Source organism: Oryzias melastigma, linkage group LG12 (assembly GCF_002922805.2).
Source record: "Oryzias melastigma strain HK-1 linkage group LG12, ASM292280v2, whole genome shotgun sequence".
Taxonomy (NCBI): Eukaryota; Metazoa; Chordata; class Actinopteri; order Beloniformes; family Adrianichthyidae; genus Oryzias; species Oryzias melastigma.
In genome coordinates, this window is record NC_050523.1 from 16,250,982 (window position 1) to 16,268,308 (window position 17,327).

A 17,327-nucleotide genomic window follows, 5' to 3' on the forward strand; every position below is an offset into this window, starting at 1 on the left:
AGCCTTCCCAGAAGAGTTGAAGCTGCAATAGCAGCAAAAGGTGGAGCAACATCATATTGAACTCTGGGTTAGGAATGAGATGGAACTTTAGTTCAAATGTGAGTAAAAGCAGGAAAGCCAATACTTGTCCACATGCATCAGGTAACTCCAACCCCCACACAACCTGTTCAAATACACATTAGGTACTACGTGCTGCATTAACATATACATGGGCAAGTTAATGGCTCATCAGTGACCCACCATGACACAACAATGGGCTCTCGGACTAAAGGGGGGGAACTCTTCCCTGCGCAAATTTGCGCAGGCTTAGGAATTCTAGTGTTAAACATTCAGGACAAACACAGAGCTGAAAACTCAGAAGGCTAGAGACGCATTTTTAAGTCCCTGCATGTTTAAAAACTAAGCTTGGAAGAAAGAAATTTACAAACATGGATTTATAAGTTTTAATTAAGTTGAGAGTAGACCAAATGTTGTGAACTCCAAGCCTTCACTCAGCTGCCTCACATATTGCCTCTTGACTGAAGTGCTTGAGTCAATCTTCAAAACACAAAGAGCACAGACCTCAATGAACTCTAGAGTGTTTTTGCCAAAACACACAGCAGCACCCAAACGAAGCTGCTCCCAAAACAAAACATTCAAGTAGATTTTTACATTTATTTTAATATGTTTTTGAAAAATGAAAAAGCTCTATTATTAAAGTCCAGCTCTGATCATCTTTTGATCTTTTGTAAAAGCGTTCCCAGTGGTCTGTCAATTAAAATTTTGACGTTTTTAGCCTAAAAACTTTTTCTAGGAAATAGTTTCTGCAGAGTGGCAGTAAATTTGCTATGATTGTTGGAGTGGAGCAAGCCTGCCCCACTTCCCATCATCCATGTGTTTACATCAGGGGTGTCAAACTCAGTCGCACAAGAGGCCAAAATCCAAAACACACCTTAGGTTGCGGACCGAACAGGATAAACATTTATTGAACACACTAAAACAAAATTTTTAAAACTTTTAAAGCATAACCCCGGGCTCACACGGCTAGCATCACAGCTCAGGTGCTATGCAGGAGCAGTCCAGCTACAGCCGATGGCTCATATTAGCAACAGGTTGACAGCAGCTACAGACTCTGCTGCCGACCTCGCAAAACTACAAACTCGCAGGACTTCACATCCCCCCTTATTTGCTGCGGATTAGCTGCGTCGTCCAGCGATATTTGAACCAAACAAAACTGATTCGCAGCGACGCAGAGGCCTGACCGCAGACGTAGGACGTGAACGCCTGCAGTGGGATTTCCTCTCGCACTTTTAAAGTTACGTAAAGACTGCAGTGCTCGGATAGCAGCTTTTACGCTAGCGGTGTGAGCCTGGGGCAACTTTTTAACATAATTATGAACTAGATATATAGCATCACCTGCAATAGTGCTAGTGTGAATGCTGTAAGCTGAATTTGGCCGCTGAAAATGCTAGAGGTGAAAGCTGAATATGGTGAAATTGAGAGCTGAAATCGCTGAAGCTAATAGCTGAAAACGCTGAAGCTGATAGCCAGCTAAAATATTAGCTAAATTCCCAATTTGCCTAAAAAAACAAAAAAAATAGGTTAGCTAAAAGCTAGCATGTTGCTGTAAAAATTTGCTAATCTTCAAAATAGACCCAAAAAACTGGAAAAGGCCTAAATTAGCCAACAGATAGCTTGTAGCTGAAATATTAGCTAAACTCCGAAATAGCCTAAAAAATATTATTAAATGCAAAAATAGTCCACAAAGTTAGCAGAATGCCAATTTTTAAAACGTTAAAACTTAACTTTTTAACATAGTTATGAATAATAAAAAGGCAGCATTCTTTTTCCAGAATAAATCAACTTAAATCTTAAATAACTTTCAATATTTTACTCTCCATAAAAATATACTTTGTCAAAATTATACAGTTAAAAAACAAGCACAAGACAACATTGGAACGTTAATAGCAATACAATAAAATTATCAGGAGGGCCGGATATAATTGCCTGGAGGGCCGGATCTGGCCCTAGGGCCTTGACTTTGACAATTATGGTTTACATGCTCTCCTGCTAGCTTACAGCCCCTCACTAACCCAAGCTAACATTACCATTGCAACAAATAGAGCAATATCTGAGCTATCCAGCCATACAGATTTGAGCCAGATGCCAGCTCGAACAAAGAAAACAAAGACGTAGGTGGATCTACAAGAGAAAGCATCAGAATGGAGCAAATCATGGAGCTTGTGATCCGAGCACAATTTCAACATCACAACTACAATCTTGTTCAAGCTGTATTTTTCTGTCCATTCCTGCTTCACAACTACTGTATTTGAATAAAGAAATACTCTGATTTTAAGCTTCATTTTCTCTATATTTGACCTCCATCATTGAAAACATGATTTATAGTGGAGTGGATCTGATTTTGAATTAATTGTCTACCAATGTTGAATCATGTGCCACACAAATAAGCCTGTACGTATTTAATAATTAAAAAATATATATTATGTAAAACTTAACACAAAGGTATCTTGACTTATCCTCTTTGGGATTTGAAGCTCCTTCTACGCTTTTATCCTTCCATTATTCCGGATTATCAGTGCATTACCTCTCGTTTTATGCAAGTTTCTGTTTACACATCTCATGCACCACATTAAGACGTGACGCTTTGATGATCCGCAATGATAATGCACATCAGTGGCTAATGAAAGCCAAAACATGTCTCAGGTAAAAGTACATCAGCGCGTTAATTACTCCAATAATGTGAACAAAACCAGAAAACAGACTAAAGGTGCAAAAGGAGGAGTGGGGGGCATACCTGCATCATTTCCATAGAGAATGCTGATTAGCTGGGGCTCATTTAAGGGGACTATAAATACTCCTAAATTAATTTCATACTTTGCTTAACCCCCTCCCTGAAGCAATGGCTTTGTGTGAAATAATGATGAGAGCCCAGGGGTCCCATTAAGCCTCTGACTCACGCCGATAAATCCACTTGCCACTACAGTACAACCTGGGCGCTCTTGCTTATAAATACAAGTGACAGCCCCAGCATTGAGACATTTGTCCTTGACGACCTGTGTCTTGTCCAACTTGTGAAGCCGATCACCTGAACTGATGAGACAGGTCTTGACAGGAAGACGTCTGATCTTTACTGTGAGCGCGCCTCTGCATGAAGAAGGTGATACGGAGCGGCAGAGTCATTTCCAACGGCACTGTGAGACTGATAACTTTCCAAGACAGATTTGAGTGGCTGTGCTTTCTGCAGCAGCCTGTGATTATTCAATCCCTAAAACAATCTATGTTCACTTAAAAGAATTAATGCAACATGTTATAGGATGCATCTTTGCTGCAAAAAAAAAGAGAAATTCAATTCGTTTCTTGTTATGCATGACTGTATTCTTCCCTCCATCACTTGGCTGAATTTTGACATGCTGTGCCAAGTGTACCGAAAAAAAAAAATATATAAATGGGGACAGATTTGCATTTTTTACTTATACCACCACACAGTTGCTTGATGCTGCTTGATGCGTGAGTATAGGGATGTCAGTGCGGGGAACAAAAAGACGTATGTCACTCCCCACAGAGGCGAATCTATCTGACATGACAGTTTATTTTTTTTAAAGAAATATCCAGAACGCAAAGGTTTTATACATTATTGTTACCATGGCAGCAAAGAATTAATAAAATCTTACTTTTTAGGGCAAATGCATGTTTGATACAACAGCTATTGTATCCTCTAACTTTAACAATTGGGTTTTTATCCTTAGATTAAAGTATGCCTATTTTTATTTTATTTTACCATTTGGCACTAAATAAAACTGATTTTTTATAAGCATCCCAATTATATATTTGGATTGCTGGTTTATTTTAGATTATGAATGGGATAAAAAAACAAAACAAACAAGGCTGCCTGAAATGTCAAGATACACACGTTTAAAACTACACACAAAAAATGGGAATGCTAAATGTTACTACGAAATTATGTAAACAAGAAATTGACAATGATTGTACAAATTAATTACAGAAAAAGGCATCTTAAGTCGAAGCCGCTGTGGAAATGAACTGACAATTTGTCCACACCACACTCAGTCAGTTAGAAGTTTTCTTCTACTGTTAGTAAAGACAGCAACAATTTGCACATAGTTTTGCATTTATGCCATTTAATGACAAATTTAGGAAATTTAGGATAAGCAGCAGCCAGGTTCTGCAAAGCGATTACATTTGAGTCACCGATCATCCGTGTGATCACCTCTATTAAAAATGATATATTTTTTGGCAGTGCTGCACTAAAGAGCATTTAGCTCCAGAACGTTTTACCAGACTGCCTCAGAGCAAGTGATAATTTTAGCAACTTTTGCATTCCATCAATCTTGAAACTGAATTTTCACACAATTTGGAGTCCATCAGTCCACAGCAAATAGAGGAAATCACAAGTAGAAAAAGATTTTTTTTTTTTTTTTAAACTGACTTCCCTTACGTGGGTGGACTAGCAATTTTACCCCGTCAGGGATGCAGCATTTACTGAAGCTGCTATAAAACACAGAATGCAACATTTCTCATCCTGTAGATTTACCTTACAAAATTAGAATCGAGATTGGGAAAAAACTGAACTAGAAAGTCACTTCTGATTAAAGCCCCACTCCAACTAGCTCTATATTTTTATTTTTGCAAAAGCGTTCACAGTGTCCTTTTAGTTATGACTATGCTGTTTTTAGCTAAAAAAAAAAAAGTTTTTTAAGTCACATTTTCAGCAGGAGTTCATTAAATTTGCCTCAGAGTTGTTGGCGCAGAAATTCGCCTCGGCTAATTTCACTAACTCTGCTAATCCCGCTAGCTTATAGCATCTCACAAGCTCAAACTAAAATTAGCGTAGCAAAAAAAAAGGGTGAGTTCATGTATATCGGAGTTACCCAACATATACAGTTTAGAACCAGATGACAGCTCAGATGATTAAAATGAAGAACATTGTCATTGGAGTGGGTCTTTAAATCTTGAATCGTCAACAAAACTAATAAAAGTGAAAATATGGATAATTAACAAAAACACCATAACACAAAATCTCAGCTACACAAGTGTAGTAAAATTGTTTTACTATATTATTTTTTAACTGAAAATTCACATTATTTTTGTCTATTTTAATACATTTTTATTCCATGAAGTCCTGGTTCAAGTCCCAATGCCATACTCCTTTCAGTTCTCTCTTGTGCTTCAACTTCTGCTTTCATGACGGCCTACAGTCAAAGTTTAAAAAAACACAGCTGATGTTAATAAATAATGGAAGAAAAAAGCCTTGCGGCGCTGCACGAGTGGTGTGCGCACTTTTCTTTGTGTAACTCCAGTAAAGCTGTGCGCTTCATTAGTTCCCCTTTGTTCTAAAGATCATACAAGATTAAAAAAATAGTGTTATGTAGAGCTGTTTGTGCGTGCATTTAGGATGAAATAAAAGACATATATAAAACACATAAAATATGCTAGTAGTTTGTGCTCTATATTTATGTGAAAAGAACTGATGAAATCAGTAAAATGGTGTCTGAAATAGTTTGATAATTAATCTAAATGAAGAAATGTGCTACTTTTAAAGTATAGTTTTATCTCTTGAGTCTTCCCGAAGCAGCTCTGAACGTGATCAGTAGGCAGCATGTCACTTTCATGGAAAAAGGAAATGTGGTGCTTCAGGAGAAAGGCGGACTTTTAGAGATGCGTCCTCATGCTTGGCTAACTCAGATCGTCTAGTGTTGAGCAGGCTTCATGTCGGAGTGAACCCTCATGCTATCCTAGGTATGATGACGGGAGTGGGGTCATCTGGAACCCACTAGACAGTGCACTGAGCTTTTTTTTTTTTCAATGATTTTTGATTTTCATCGGTGTCCCTGGCAGACATGAAATCCTGACCACCTTTGTCCACTTTTGTCATAGGAGGGATAACACTTCAATATAAGGGTGGTGTCATCTGGACCACCCACAGTAGCACAAGGGTTAAATGATAGCTTCTTTTGATGAAATACTTCTAAACAACAACAAAAAAAGAAGCTAAATTTCTGCTCACTAGACTTTTTTTTCGTAGTGATAATTCAAAAAGGAGAAGGTTGGCATTCATATAAACTAAAAAGTACAACCCCCTGAGTAACTGTGCATTATGGTAGTAAATTACAAAAGGATAATAAGCGTTCTAAAAGTCTGTAGTTCTGATTAAGCCTTAGTCACATGGACCTGTAAAGGGTTTGACCCATGGATACTGTGGGTTTTTGGGTCGTCCGGCCCAGTGGAGGGTCATAGATAGGAGTGGTCGCATCCTGAGGGAAGTGCAGGGGTGTCTTGCAGTTCTCTTAAAGTCCCGTTATGACAATCTTTTTATTTAACCAAAACGTTCCCAATAGTGCTTTAATTATGATTATGAAGTTATAAAACCAAAATCCTACAACCTAAAAGTGTCATAAAGCCATTTTTCTTGTTGATCTGAAGTTTCCAAAATCTCCTCTGAAGGGGGGTAGCTTTTAGAGCTGAGCTGAGCAGCCCCGCCCCTGACCCCCCCCTCAGGTGACGTTATCGTACAGTGCCCTTACGCCACACTCCAGTTGTTAGAAAGGTGCAACTCCTAACTATGCGTTAATGTGCACGTGATACATAAGTGCCAATGGGACACCCGCAGGATGCCCACAAAAACTCAGATTTTGTAATTTCCTCATTTCTTTTACTTTTCCATCTGCTATCCTCTGGCAGACAATGCAGGAGCATGCCTCTACAAAATGACTCAGAGACAGTTACTACCCCCAAGCTGTCAGACTATTGAACTCTTGATATCACCTCCAAGGCCAGATGTGTGCAACATTTGCAATAGATGCCCAAAAACTCAACCCTTTTATTTAATCTACTGCACCTAGTATCTATTCACTGTATTTTATCATATTTATTTTATTATTATTATAAGCGATACAACAAGTTAAGGAGATGGATGGATGAATTATTAGTATTTTTTACTTTTTTCTTCTCTTTTATCTTTGCAAGGTACAACTAAAATGCTTCTATTAAAACCTCTAAGTTATTTTTTGTGAGCCCAACAGCTCTTGTCATCCTCAGCATTTCATTGTTGATCATATGTTGATTCTATATATACTAGTAAAGCTTTGTTCATTCATTCAAGCTGCACACAAGAAGCCCACACTTCCAGGACTCATCAACTTCTTACACAGTCTGTTGGATTTGGGGTAAATTTAAAAAAAAAAAATCGAATATGTACTTCATTGTTACTGTACCCTAGCATTGTGTCTAAGTGTTAAACACTGAGAAATGAATCAATGGACGCGTTGCACTGACTGCACAATCTTCACAGCCAAATGATGAGACGGTGGAGTATCTCCAGTCAGAATCTTCATTAACTCTGCTGCAAGAGAGAAATGATGAAATACATACGGCAACAACATTGTCATCAAAGACTTGATGGTACACACCATTAAAGGCATTTCTGTCTTGCATTTGTCCTCACAGCCTGAAATCATGGTGACCAATTTGAAAGTATTTGATGTGAGCATTTAGAGATCATGATTGTCTTGTTTTTTTTTTTGTTTGTTTGTTTTTTCTGCATGTCTTTGTTATTGATAGAGCATACTCCTCTCTACATTTAACCAGCACCTTAAACTGAGTGCCTCTGCTGATTTCTGGTCTGTGTTCTACTTGGTGTATTTTTGCTACTGATGATTAACTCCACATATCTATGGTCCATTACCTTCATGAAGTACCTCTTTCAATTCACTGCCAATTTGATAGGCTACCAGAGTGCTGCACACATGTTGTACGCAGCAGCATGATATTAAAAAATAGAAGTATTTGAAGGATCTCAAATGTGTCTTTGGACACATTTTCAGCCTTGCTATGAATTTAAAAGATTCATTTGTTTAAACATGATTGGTGAAATCCAACTAAGACCATATTTTCCTAATTGCATACTACTTTGCCTTTCAGTTACTCCCTGCAGTGGTCACAGTACAACAAATTCACATCCATGCAAACCTCTTCTTTATATCTTCCTTGACATCCATGCAGCATACCAATGGGTTGTATAAGAGATCAAGCGATTAGATCAAAGGTTTTTGTGATCCCTTTTCTAAATAAGCAAAAGGTGACAGTTGTGAGGAAAACTCTATTCAAACCCTCAGTCACAACTGCCCTGACGGCTAGATCTGGAGGTGTTTTTGGACCAAAAATGGGTGAACCTGGATGGGGCACGTAGGTGATCACAGAATATGTCATGACTGTATCTAATCTGTGATCCTTTAGAAGGAAAATATTTATGGACATGTTTTCTATGGGTATGCTGCGGGCAACAGGCCATTACAAACATTTTAACAATACTCAACGGTGCAATAAGGTTGCAGTAGGTGAGATGCAAACATGTCATATGAATTTTAACCATTTTTGGCCCCTTTAAATCATGTGAACTATGCTGGGGCCTCATGAGTGCTGTTTACACATTAAGTTTCTCCTTGCGTGCAGTCTGATTGTTAGAACCCAACCAGCACAGCTAAGTGCTGGCTGGGTTCTAACAATCCATCAACAAAATTAAGTTTGTAATTGTTGCATTAGCAGCAGTTATAGCTAAGAGAACAAAAGGGGTGGATGGGTAGCTCTATGGCTCGAAATTGTGTGTCTGAAAAGAGCTCCCATGGAGCAAAGAATTAAAAGAAAATAACAGATTCTGAGCAATTAAATGGGTAAAAGTTTTTTTTTTTTTTCAAACTATAGATTTCATAGTTTATAAAATAATTATAATAATGATTTTAATTTGTCCTGGAGCTAATTAAATATGTTTTGCACACAAAAGCACTGGATTGTGTGCCCTTGTAGTTGCATTAGCAGAATTAAAAAACAAGAGTGAACCAAAAAAAAAAAAGAGTAGTGTGGATTTTTTTAAAAATTGTTTTTCCAGCATGACAAAAAAAAAATCAGCAAGTAAACACAATTGAAAATACAGAACAAAAAAAAACATATTGAAAACATAACATTAATAAACCAGTCATCAAACATACAAAGTATGCAGTGATTAGCTTTTTAAAATAATTATTTTAGAAAATACTGCTAAAAATAGAGCAATTGCTCGTTTTAAAAGAACTGATGTATGTTTGGTAAGATTTACTTTTATTTTGTAGTTTTATGACTTACAATGAATAAAAGTAAAATTAACAAACTTAGTTATCTTTAAAAGAATAATGTAATAGCAAATAGTTCTTTTTCGTTTGTTAGTTTTTTTATATTTGCTTTTTAGGTCTTAAATAAAACCATATTCTGCTAAACTTGGCCACTTTACTTTTTGTTCATTAAATATTGTATTAAATATTATATTGTATTTTTTATTATTATTCTATTAAATATTTAGTCATTGTATTCAAGTATGCAGGGTCAAAGTGGGTGACAGAAAAATGAAATAAATCAAACATTTTTCTTCATCAAAGGGCTCATAACGATTTCACAGGGGCTTGCCACTAAATAAGACAACTAAGCAAAATACCTAAACATAAAGTAAAAGCTGTTAGTGATATGAAAATTACAAAATTCAACTTATATGTATAAGCTATTTTTTTCATAAACAACATTGACCCAAAAAATCATTCAAAGCACTTTCGCCAAAAATAATAAAAAAAAATAAGAAGAATAAGAATAATACTAAAAAAATACAAATAATAATTTTGTTGTCAAATTTAAAGTAAAATATTCTACATAAGTCGTTTATTAATTAGAAGTTAAATTCAATTTAAACGCTATACAATTATACAGAAAGTGCTGGCGGGCTGCGCTGTTTAATTTACCTTCTAACCAGCATGGCGGCTCTCTGCACGCAGATTCTGGTTTTATGCTCTTAGGTGAATCGTTGGAATTCATGTAAACACTGGAAGACCTGCCAGTCTCATGCTCGCTACAACACCAACACTGAACGGTCAATACCCTTCTTTTTAAATTTAGTAAAATTTTAAGTGTTTGGAAGATGTATCGTCGAGGAGCTGCGAAGAGGGATCACAACAACAAACCAGCGAAGAAGGATGTGAGCGACAGCGATAAATACGCCGACCTGCTTGTTTTCGGCTATGCCTGCAAACTCTTCCGGGATGACGAAAAGGCTCTTTACCACGAACATGGAAAGCATCTTATCCCATGGATGGGGGACAAGAGCATCATGATTGATAGGTCGGTTGAACAAACTTAGACCGAAACCGTTTGCTAACCCTCTCTGCTAGCCTGTTTCAAAATTCAAGGGACAACTCGGATGTTTATTGTCGTAAGCTTCGGGAAAACCTGTACCTGACGACATTTTGATGTTTTCTTTCTGCTAACTTGTCTCCTGATGTCTTGAACTTTCAACAAATGCTGTCTGATATCTACAATGACATGCTAACATGCAGATGGCTAACGCTAGCCTCAATGGGCCTACAAATACGCATGCGCACACAGAATTCAAAATTAAAATGGACTATAAAGCAATAAATTTAACCATATTTGAACTATTTTGTGTCATTTTAAAGTAGGCTTTGCATTTTGGCATGTTTGGAGAATTTCCCGTGGAGATATCAGTTTTAAAGTGAATATTTGCATTAAAGTTTTGCCTAACTATTTTTTTTCTGTCATTTTCTTGCCTTAAATGTTGAGGTGTTTTATATGCCTTGTTATATTTTGCAACATTAAAGCAAAATCTAACCAGATTGAGTCCCTGTAATCAAGGTGGTTCATAAAAAATACTTAAGGCTGTGCTTTCTCTCAGTTAAAAATCCTATTTTCAAAGTGGTTATATTGGGAACTTTATTGTTACTACATGTAAACCACCTTGGTGTGCAGTGACCCAGCTTATATTTCATTTGTGCACAGTTTGTATGTGTGTCTTTATCACATAACCCGGTTTTTCCCCAGCAAGTTAGGCTTAGGGGTCCTTCCAAACCCCGAATGCCCTCCACAGCCTCCCATTTCTTTGTGTCCATGAAGAAACTACAGCAGAGCGATGCCGTAGAGGGACGAACCTTGGAAAATGTCGTCCATTTGGGTTCTTACGGATAGGTATTTATGTGCTCGGGTTTGTGTGAATGTAACTTTCTTTGCAGATGTAGAAGTAATGATGAATGTTACAGGGGGGATTTGAACCCTGTAAGGTAAGAGGCGAGTTGTTATTGTTTTTTTTTTTTTCTTTTTATGTTTTTCTTCTTTATTCATATGAGGGGTTGCTGGATTGGGAAAAACTAAAACACCATATTAAAAGAAAATACTTAGATTAATATGTTATATTAAAAAAAACACACAAAAATACAGAAGCTTTAGGTTTGTAGTACATTCTCTGAAGGCAGAAATTCGGATCTCGTAAAATTGTGGGTTTTTATTCCCCACTATCATATTTGTCAAAAATGTGTCGTCTTCCTTTTCTCTAATCCTGTTTATCATTCAACAGATACGATGGCCGTGGTCACTTACATGACCTGTCAGAGTATGACAGCGGGTCATGGAATACATCCTACCAGCTGTCAGAGGAGGAGGCCCGGATTGAGGCACTCTGTGATGAAGAGAGGTATCTGGCTCTGCACACTGACCTGTTAGAGGAGGAGGCCAGACAAGGTGAGCATTGTCCCCTTCTCTAAGCATTGTACTGTAATTCAAAATGTTGAAAATGCAGAATTTTTAAAACGTAGATGATCCTTCCACATTCTTAATTATTTTTCAGAATATTTTTGACATAGCAGTTGAATAAATGCCTCACTTAGCATCTCTGCTAAGTGATTATTCTTTGCTATAGATGTAGCATCAACGTTTGGGTTTATTGACACTTGAGTGTCATGATTTACAAAATTATTTTTTAGGGCCAAGAATACAGAAAGTCTTGTAAAAAAAATAAATAAATAAATAAAACCCTCAAATCGTATTCTATGAATACCAGGGCTGCCACGATTAGTCGACTAATCGACGACTAATCAACTATTAAAATAGTCGACGATTAATTTAATAGTCGATTCGTTTTTACTTTATATTAAATGGAGTCAGAGTGTTGTAAAGTCGGAAGTTATAATGGTATTTTACTAGCTTTTTGGACTATTTTGACATTTGTTAAGGTTTTTTAGACTGTTTTGGAGATTAGCTAATATATTAACTGCATGCTAGCTATTTTGGCTAATTTGGGATTGATTTGTTTTTAGGCTATTTTGGAGTTAGGCTAATATTTACATGCTAGCTGTTTTGGCTAATTTAGGCTTTTTTCAGTTTTTTTATGGTATTTTGAAGTCGGGCTATTTTTTTAAGCTACAGGCTAGCTGTTTTGGCTAACCTACATTATTTTCAGTTTTTTAGGCTAATTTGGCAGTTAAATAATATTTTAGCTAGCAATCAGCTTCAGCATTTTCAGCAATTAGCTTCAACAGTTTCAGTTATCAGCTTATATTTCAGCTTACAGCATCCACACTAGCATTATCGCAGGAAAAGCTATATATGTAGTTTTTAGTTAGTTTAAAGCAAATGATGGTTAAGATATGTGCTTTACATCCAGTTTGCGCATGACCCGATTAGTCGACTAATTGGAAAAAATAACTTTCTTTGAAATGTAACATTTACATCCAGCGACACGACCCATTCCATAACGATCTGAATCTCAGAAGGATTGTGTTGTTAAAAATAGAAGTCAGATAATGAATAAGTTGTTTTAGACACATTTTTAGCAAGATTATTTTAATTTTTTTGCACGGTTATACACAGAAACAGTTGAAAATGTCTTTGACAAAAACAGAAAAAATAAATAAACAGTCAACACGCCAAGTTTAGTGAGGGTCAGAGAAATGGAAGGCAGCATAAATTCAATGTTTTTTTTAAGAAGGTAGATGGATTTGTATTGGAGGAGACTGTTGAAAATGGGTTATGGATCAGACAAAATATAATTAACTTGGAGATGATTCGATTGAACCAATCTGAAGAGCTGCAGGTAAAAACAGAATCTCTGTAAAAAGTTAGCACTTGTCAGGAAAAACGTTCAATGAAACAGATTTAAGCATTAAAGTCAAAATTAAGTCACAAATTAAAAGACAGAAGTTAATTAAATGTAATTTGAGCTAAAATGCACTTAATACATAAAAATCGTATTGACCGAAAACAACAAATTAGTACAATCAGGATTTCACTACCATGTGTAATTATTTCATTTAAAGTTTGTGAAGAACATAATGAATTGTTTGTGATAGTACACTGATGAGGTGATGTCAGCTGTAAATTTTGCAGCAGGATAAATATGACTAAATTACAAAAGCTCTTATCCTCCAATGCTTTCTAGATTGTTTTGTGTTTAGATGCCAATAAACATGTTTGAAATAGATCTGGTGTACTTTCCTCAAAAATAAGCATTTCATTTTTTTTTAGTACATCTGTTAAATAAAACCTTGCCAAAAAGTTCTGCTAGTTCAGTACATGAGCCAAATAAAAATGATACTTTCACAGGATTTTTCTGTTTTGTTTTGATCAGAAGTGGATGCTTACAGAGGATTTAAGCTACATTTACACCACCCTCCTCAATGTATGTTCAATGAGAAGTCTCTATAAACCCACACAAGCGCACGTTTCAGTCCTCCATGTTCAAAACTATTGCATTCACACGAAGCTATGCACATTTTTAAAACCATTTTCAGGCTCCGCATGGAACATTTGTGGACACTGAATGTGTGTTGAAAGGTAAACTGGGTAGAATTTGGAACAGTCAAGGACTCAGATTTGGTAGTGACATATGGATGGTTTCCCTCTTTTATTCAGGGAAGTGCCGACGGTTTGAACATTGATTATGAAGAGGAAATGAATATTTGTGCCCGGCGGGAATTACACAGTCTTTCATATATCGGAATAGAGCTGTGAAAGAAAAAACATTTGCACCACGTAGACATTTTGGACCCGACCTTTTCCAACTGCAGGGGGCGGACATGCCCTAGTATTGGGTAGTGACAGTCCAGTGTGAAGATCATAGGCTAAAGCATTGACTGCACATAGAGAACTGGATAGCGAAATGATTCACTTCTGGTTCCAAACAAATTAAGTCAATTTAGACGCCATTTTTCCGAGCTACCGACACTGCCATGCTTTAACCAGTTGTCCTCAGTAAACAGTGAGAGGTCAGGGTCGGTCTTAAGGCTACATTTCTATAGCAACCACTCTCTCCAGTCTGTAGTGAGCATGTTAGAAGGCCACACCCCTTCCACTGAAATACGGCTCGTTAGAATCTGTCAAACACTTCAAATATTTTTATGTGAGGCCACCTACTTTTATTGAGGCATCTAATTAGTCAGTTTATAACTTGAATGACAAAAAATACCATGAAATAAAATTAGGGTTTGCAAGAACATGTTTAAAAAAAGGTCGCAGAGAAAGAATGGTTATTCTGTCAAATGAAATAACTGGGTACTAAATAACAGTCTATTTCTCAGTAGTCTATGGGATTTTGACATTTTTGGGACTAGTGGGTTCCAAGGAGGGGGAGGAGTCACTCAGTCCAGTTCTCTCTATACAGTCAATGGGCTAAACATTCACATGCTTGATGTGAACTTCAGAGCTTTAGACAGTGCAAAAAAAACAAATGGACAACTGGAATGTGCAATAGACTGAATACATATTTCAGTGCAAAACAGAAGTGCAGTTTGAGAACAGCCCATCCAAATGAAAGTCTGTCAGACTTCTTGGATCTGAATGTCTAATCATGAAGATGGTGAATTGTCATTTGTTACAGACAGTGAGTCTACAGCCATAACATGTAAGATGTCATGGCTGTAGAATGTGTAAAATACTGGATCAGGTTTGTGATTCCTGTCACTTTTCTGATAAAACTTTATTTTTCCCAGTTAGACTGGTGAAGCACGTCTATAATGTAGTTGGACTGCTTCAAAAACTGTTCCTTAAGTGCATCTAAATGTTGGCCGTGAGCTGCCCCGCCCCTCTTTTAGGACCTTTTCAGCTTGATGTCTGTAAAATGGACCGGCTATGAGTCTGTAAGAGCTGCCATTGAGATCAATTTGGGCTCCCTTACATTTGGGATCCCATTTCACGTGGAAGTAAAGCAGGGTGTTTTGACGGCAAAGCCCCCATTTGAAAGACAAACTTGACGACTGCTCTGCTGCTTTAAGTGAAATATAATGTCTTCCCCCTGAACTGGCAGGACAGAATGAGTCAGTTTATGTCCTCCACTCACTGCTGCAGATGGCTCATCTGGAGACTGCTTTGCCCTTGAACCTGGAGGCCTGATCCCATATACTCAGACTATTGCACATTTGCGAAATGAAATGGCATCAAGCAAGAAGAAGAATTACGGAGACACTTGCATGAATTTTAAAAGGGAATTCATTACTTGAACCAATCGTGCTCTGTAAATGTGTGTAAAACCATCAGCTAAATTATGTTTTTTGCCCCCTTGTTGCTTTGTACAACTGCACATCATTAAGATTAAAGTTCCATGTCCTTTTGTAATATCCATATAATTATTATCTATGCTAATCTAAAGCTTTAGTCTGCATTTTTGGGGTATTTTCTGCAAATGTGAGCTGAATGTCTCCTGCTAGAAGGCAGCTTTTATATCTTGGGTCTGTGCATAGAATCAAAGGCTTGCAGCAAACTGTTCTGACTCAGAATTTGACCCACTCTAATGCCATAGTGTTTTGCAAACTTAACATTCAGTCTAATGGAATTGCCCTTTCTTACGGTGGCCCTTAAGCACAAATCACTCAACACAAGAACTAGAGGTGTAACGATGAATCAATGGATCGATTTCTATCCTTATACGATCCAACCACATCGATCGGTCTGAGGCAGAATCGGATCGGTTGATGTCAAAAATCAAACATCTTTGACTTGTGTTGGAATAGAAACCGCATAAATTGAAGTACAAGCAAACATACATCAACATTTAAGCAACATTGATTCACAGAGATTAAAGATTCACTCACACAGCGCCCCCTGTAGCAGCTATGTGTTATTGCACAATCATCCCAACACACCCTGAGGGAGCAAGAAGAGTTCACCAACTTGAGAAAAGGTTGTGGAGAGGGGAGGAATGTGGGTTTCCATGACAACCGGCTCTGCTTATCACACTTTCAGTGGATTTGTTTTGGTACAGGCAAGGGAGTGTGTCCTTGGCCTAGCAACGTCCGATTAGACATGATTGTTTAGGCGCAGGCAGACCCTGTTTCTGTCTGCCTGCTGAAAATCCATAGGTACGACTTTGTGGTGAAATAGTCACTAATCCAGGACAATTTTCATGGTTTCCTCCAAGTGGAACCATAACCTGCTCCATGCTGGTTTCCATCTTCCCAAGGGAGAGTTTGTTACTGATACAGTACACACGGGCAAACAGAGCATCGATCTTTGCCTTCGATCCATTCATTTTTTTCTGTCAGAGTCTGTCCCATTGTAAAGCACTCACATTCTACCAGCTCCAATCAGCAGAAAGCAGGAGATCTTTAATCGCGGACAAGACACGTGATGGCAGTAAAAAAATGATCAGCCCATCATTACAGTCCAATGTGTGGAAATACCTTGAATTTAGAAAAGGCATAAAACCATAAAGTGTCGTAGAATGAACCAATAATGTTCCGTTTGTATTTTGATGTGGAAAAACAACAGTGGGCGGAACTTTATTAGACTAAAATGTGACAAGGATTTGGATTAATTCTTGTTTACTTGTTTGTTTGGTCACATATTTAATTTACACTTGATTATCTTGCAAGAAATGCAAAGAATCTGGAAAACTTCATATTCAATGCTCAGTACTGGGTTCATATCTGAGTCACTTTGGTGGAATTTTTGGCTATAGATGTCCTGGATCAATTTTTGGTCAGTGAATTGAAAGTGAATTGAATCATCAACCCCAAATATTGAGTCATACACCCCTAACAAAAACATATTAAAAATAATTTAAAAAGGCAAAGCAAACAAAAGGAAAAAAAATACATTTTAGAAATCAAAGCAAAATTCCAGAAACCAAATTGTAATTCCAAAAAATAAAAATAAAACAAAATAATAAACCAGAAAAGGTGGGTATTATGGGGCATCGCTGATTAGATTTTTGACCTTTTCAATAATATTTCTTCAAGCTTCTGGCCCCAGGCATTGTAAACCTTTGGCGTAAACTCAATCAAATCTTTGCCACAATTCAGGCTAAAAATTCTTCTGCTTTCCTTCTCCTTCAAAACACAAAACATCATCATCCATTTAATAATGCCCCATAGAGCCTACCTTTTCCAGTCACTTCTTTTGTTTCATTTTTTAACATTTTGTTTAGTTTTCTAAATTGTTTTTATTTTTATCTTTCTGGAATTTTGTTTTTTGATTGATTTTGATTCTAAAATTTAATGTTTTTTTTATTT

At 37.0% G+C, this 17,327-nt stretch overlaps 1 protein-coding gene across 2 annotated transcripts in view; it reads left to right on the forward strand.

Moving 5' to 3' along the window:
- The first annotated feature begins 9,765 nt into the window (after positions 1-9,765).
- The window catches only part of LOC112163133 (splicing factor SWAP), a 56,739-nt gene continuing 49,177 nt past the window's right edge, over positions 9,766-17,327 (forward strand). The window contains exons 1-2 of one of the 2 annotated variants that reach the window (XM_024299333.2): positions 9,766-10,155; positions 11,402-11,565. In XM_024299333.2, coding sequence (XP_024155101.1) covers positions 9,956-10,155; positions 11,402-11,565 — 364 coding nt within the window. In that variant the 5' untranslated portion in view covers positions 9,766-9,955. Of the gene's footprint in view, positions 11,017-11,401; positions 11,566-17,327 lie in introns of both variants that reach the window. The other variant, XM_024299334.2, reaches the window with a different exon arrangement.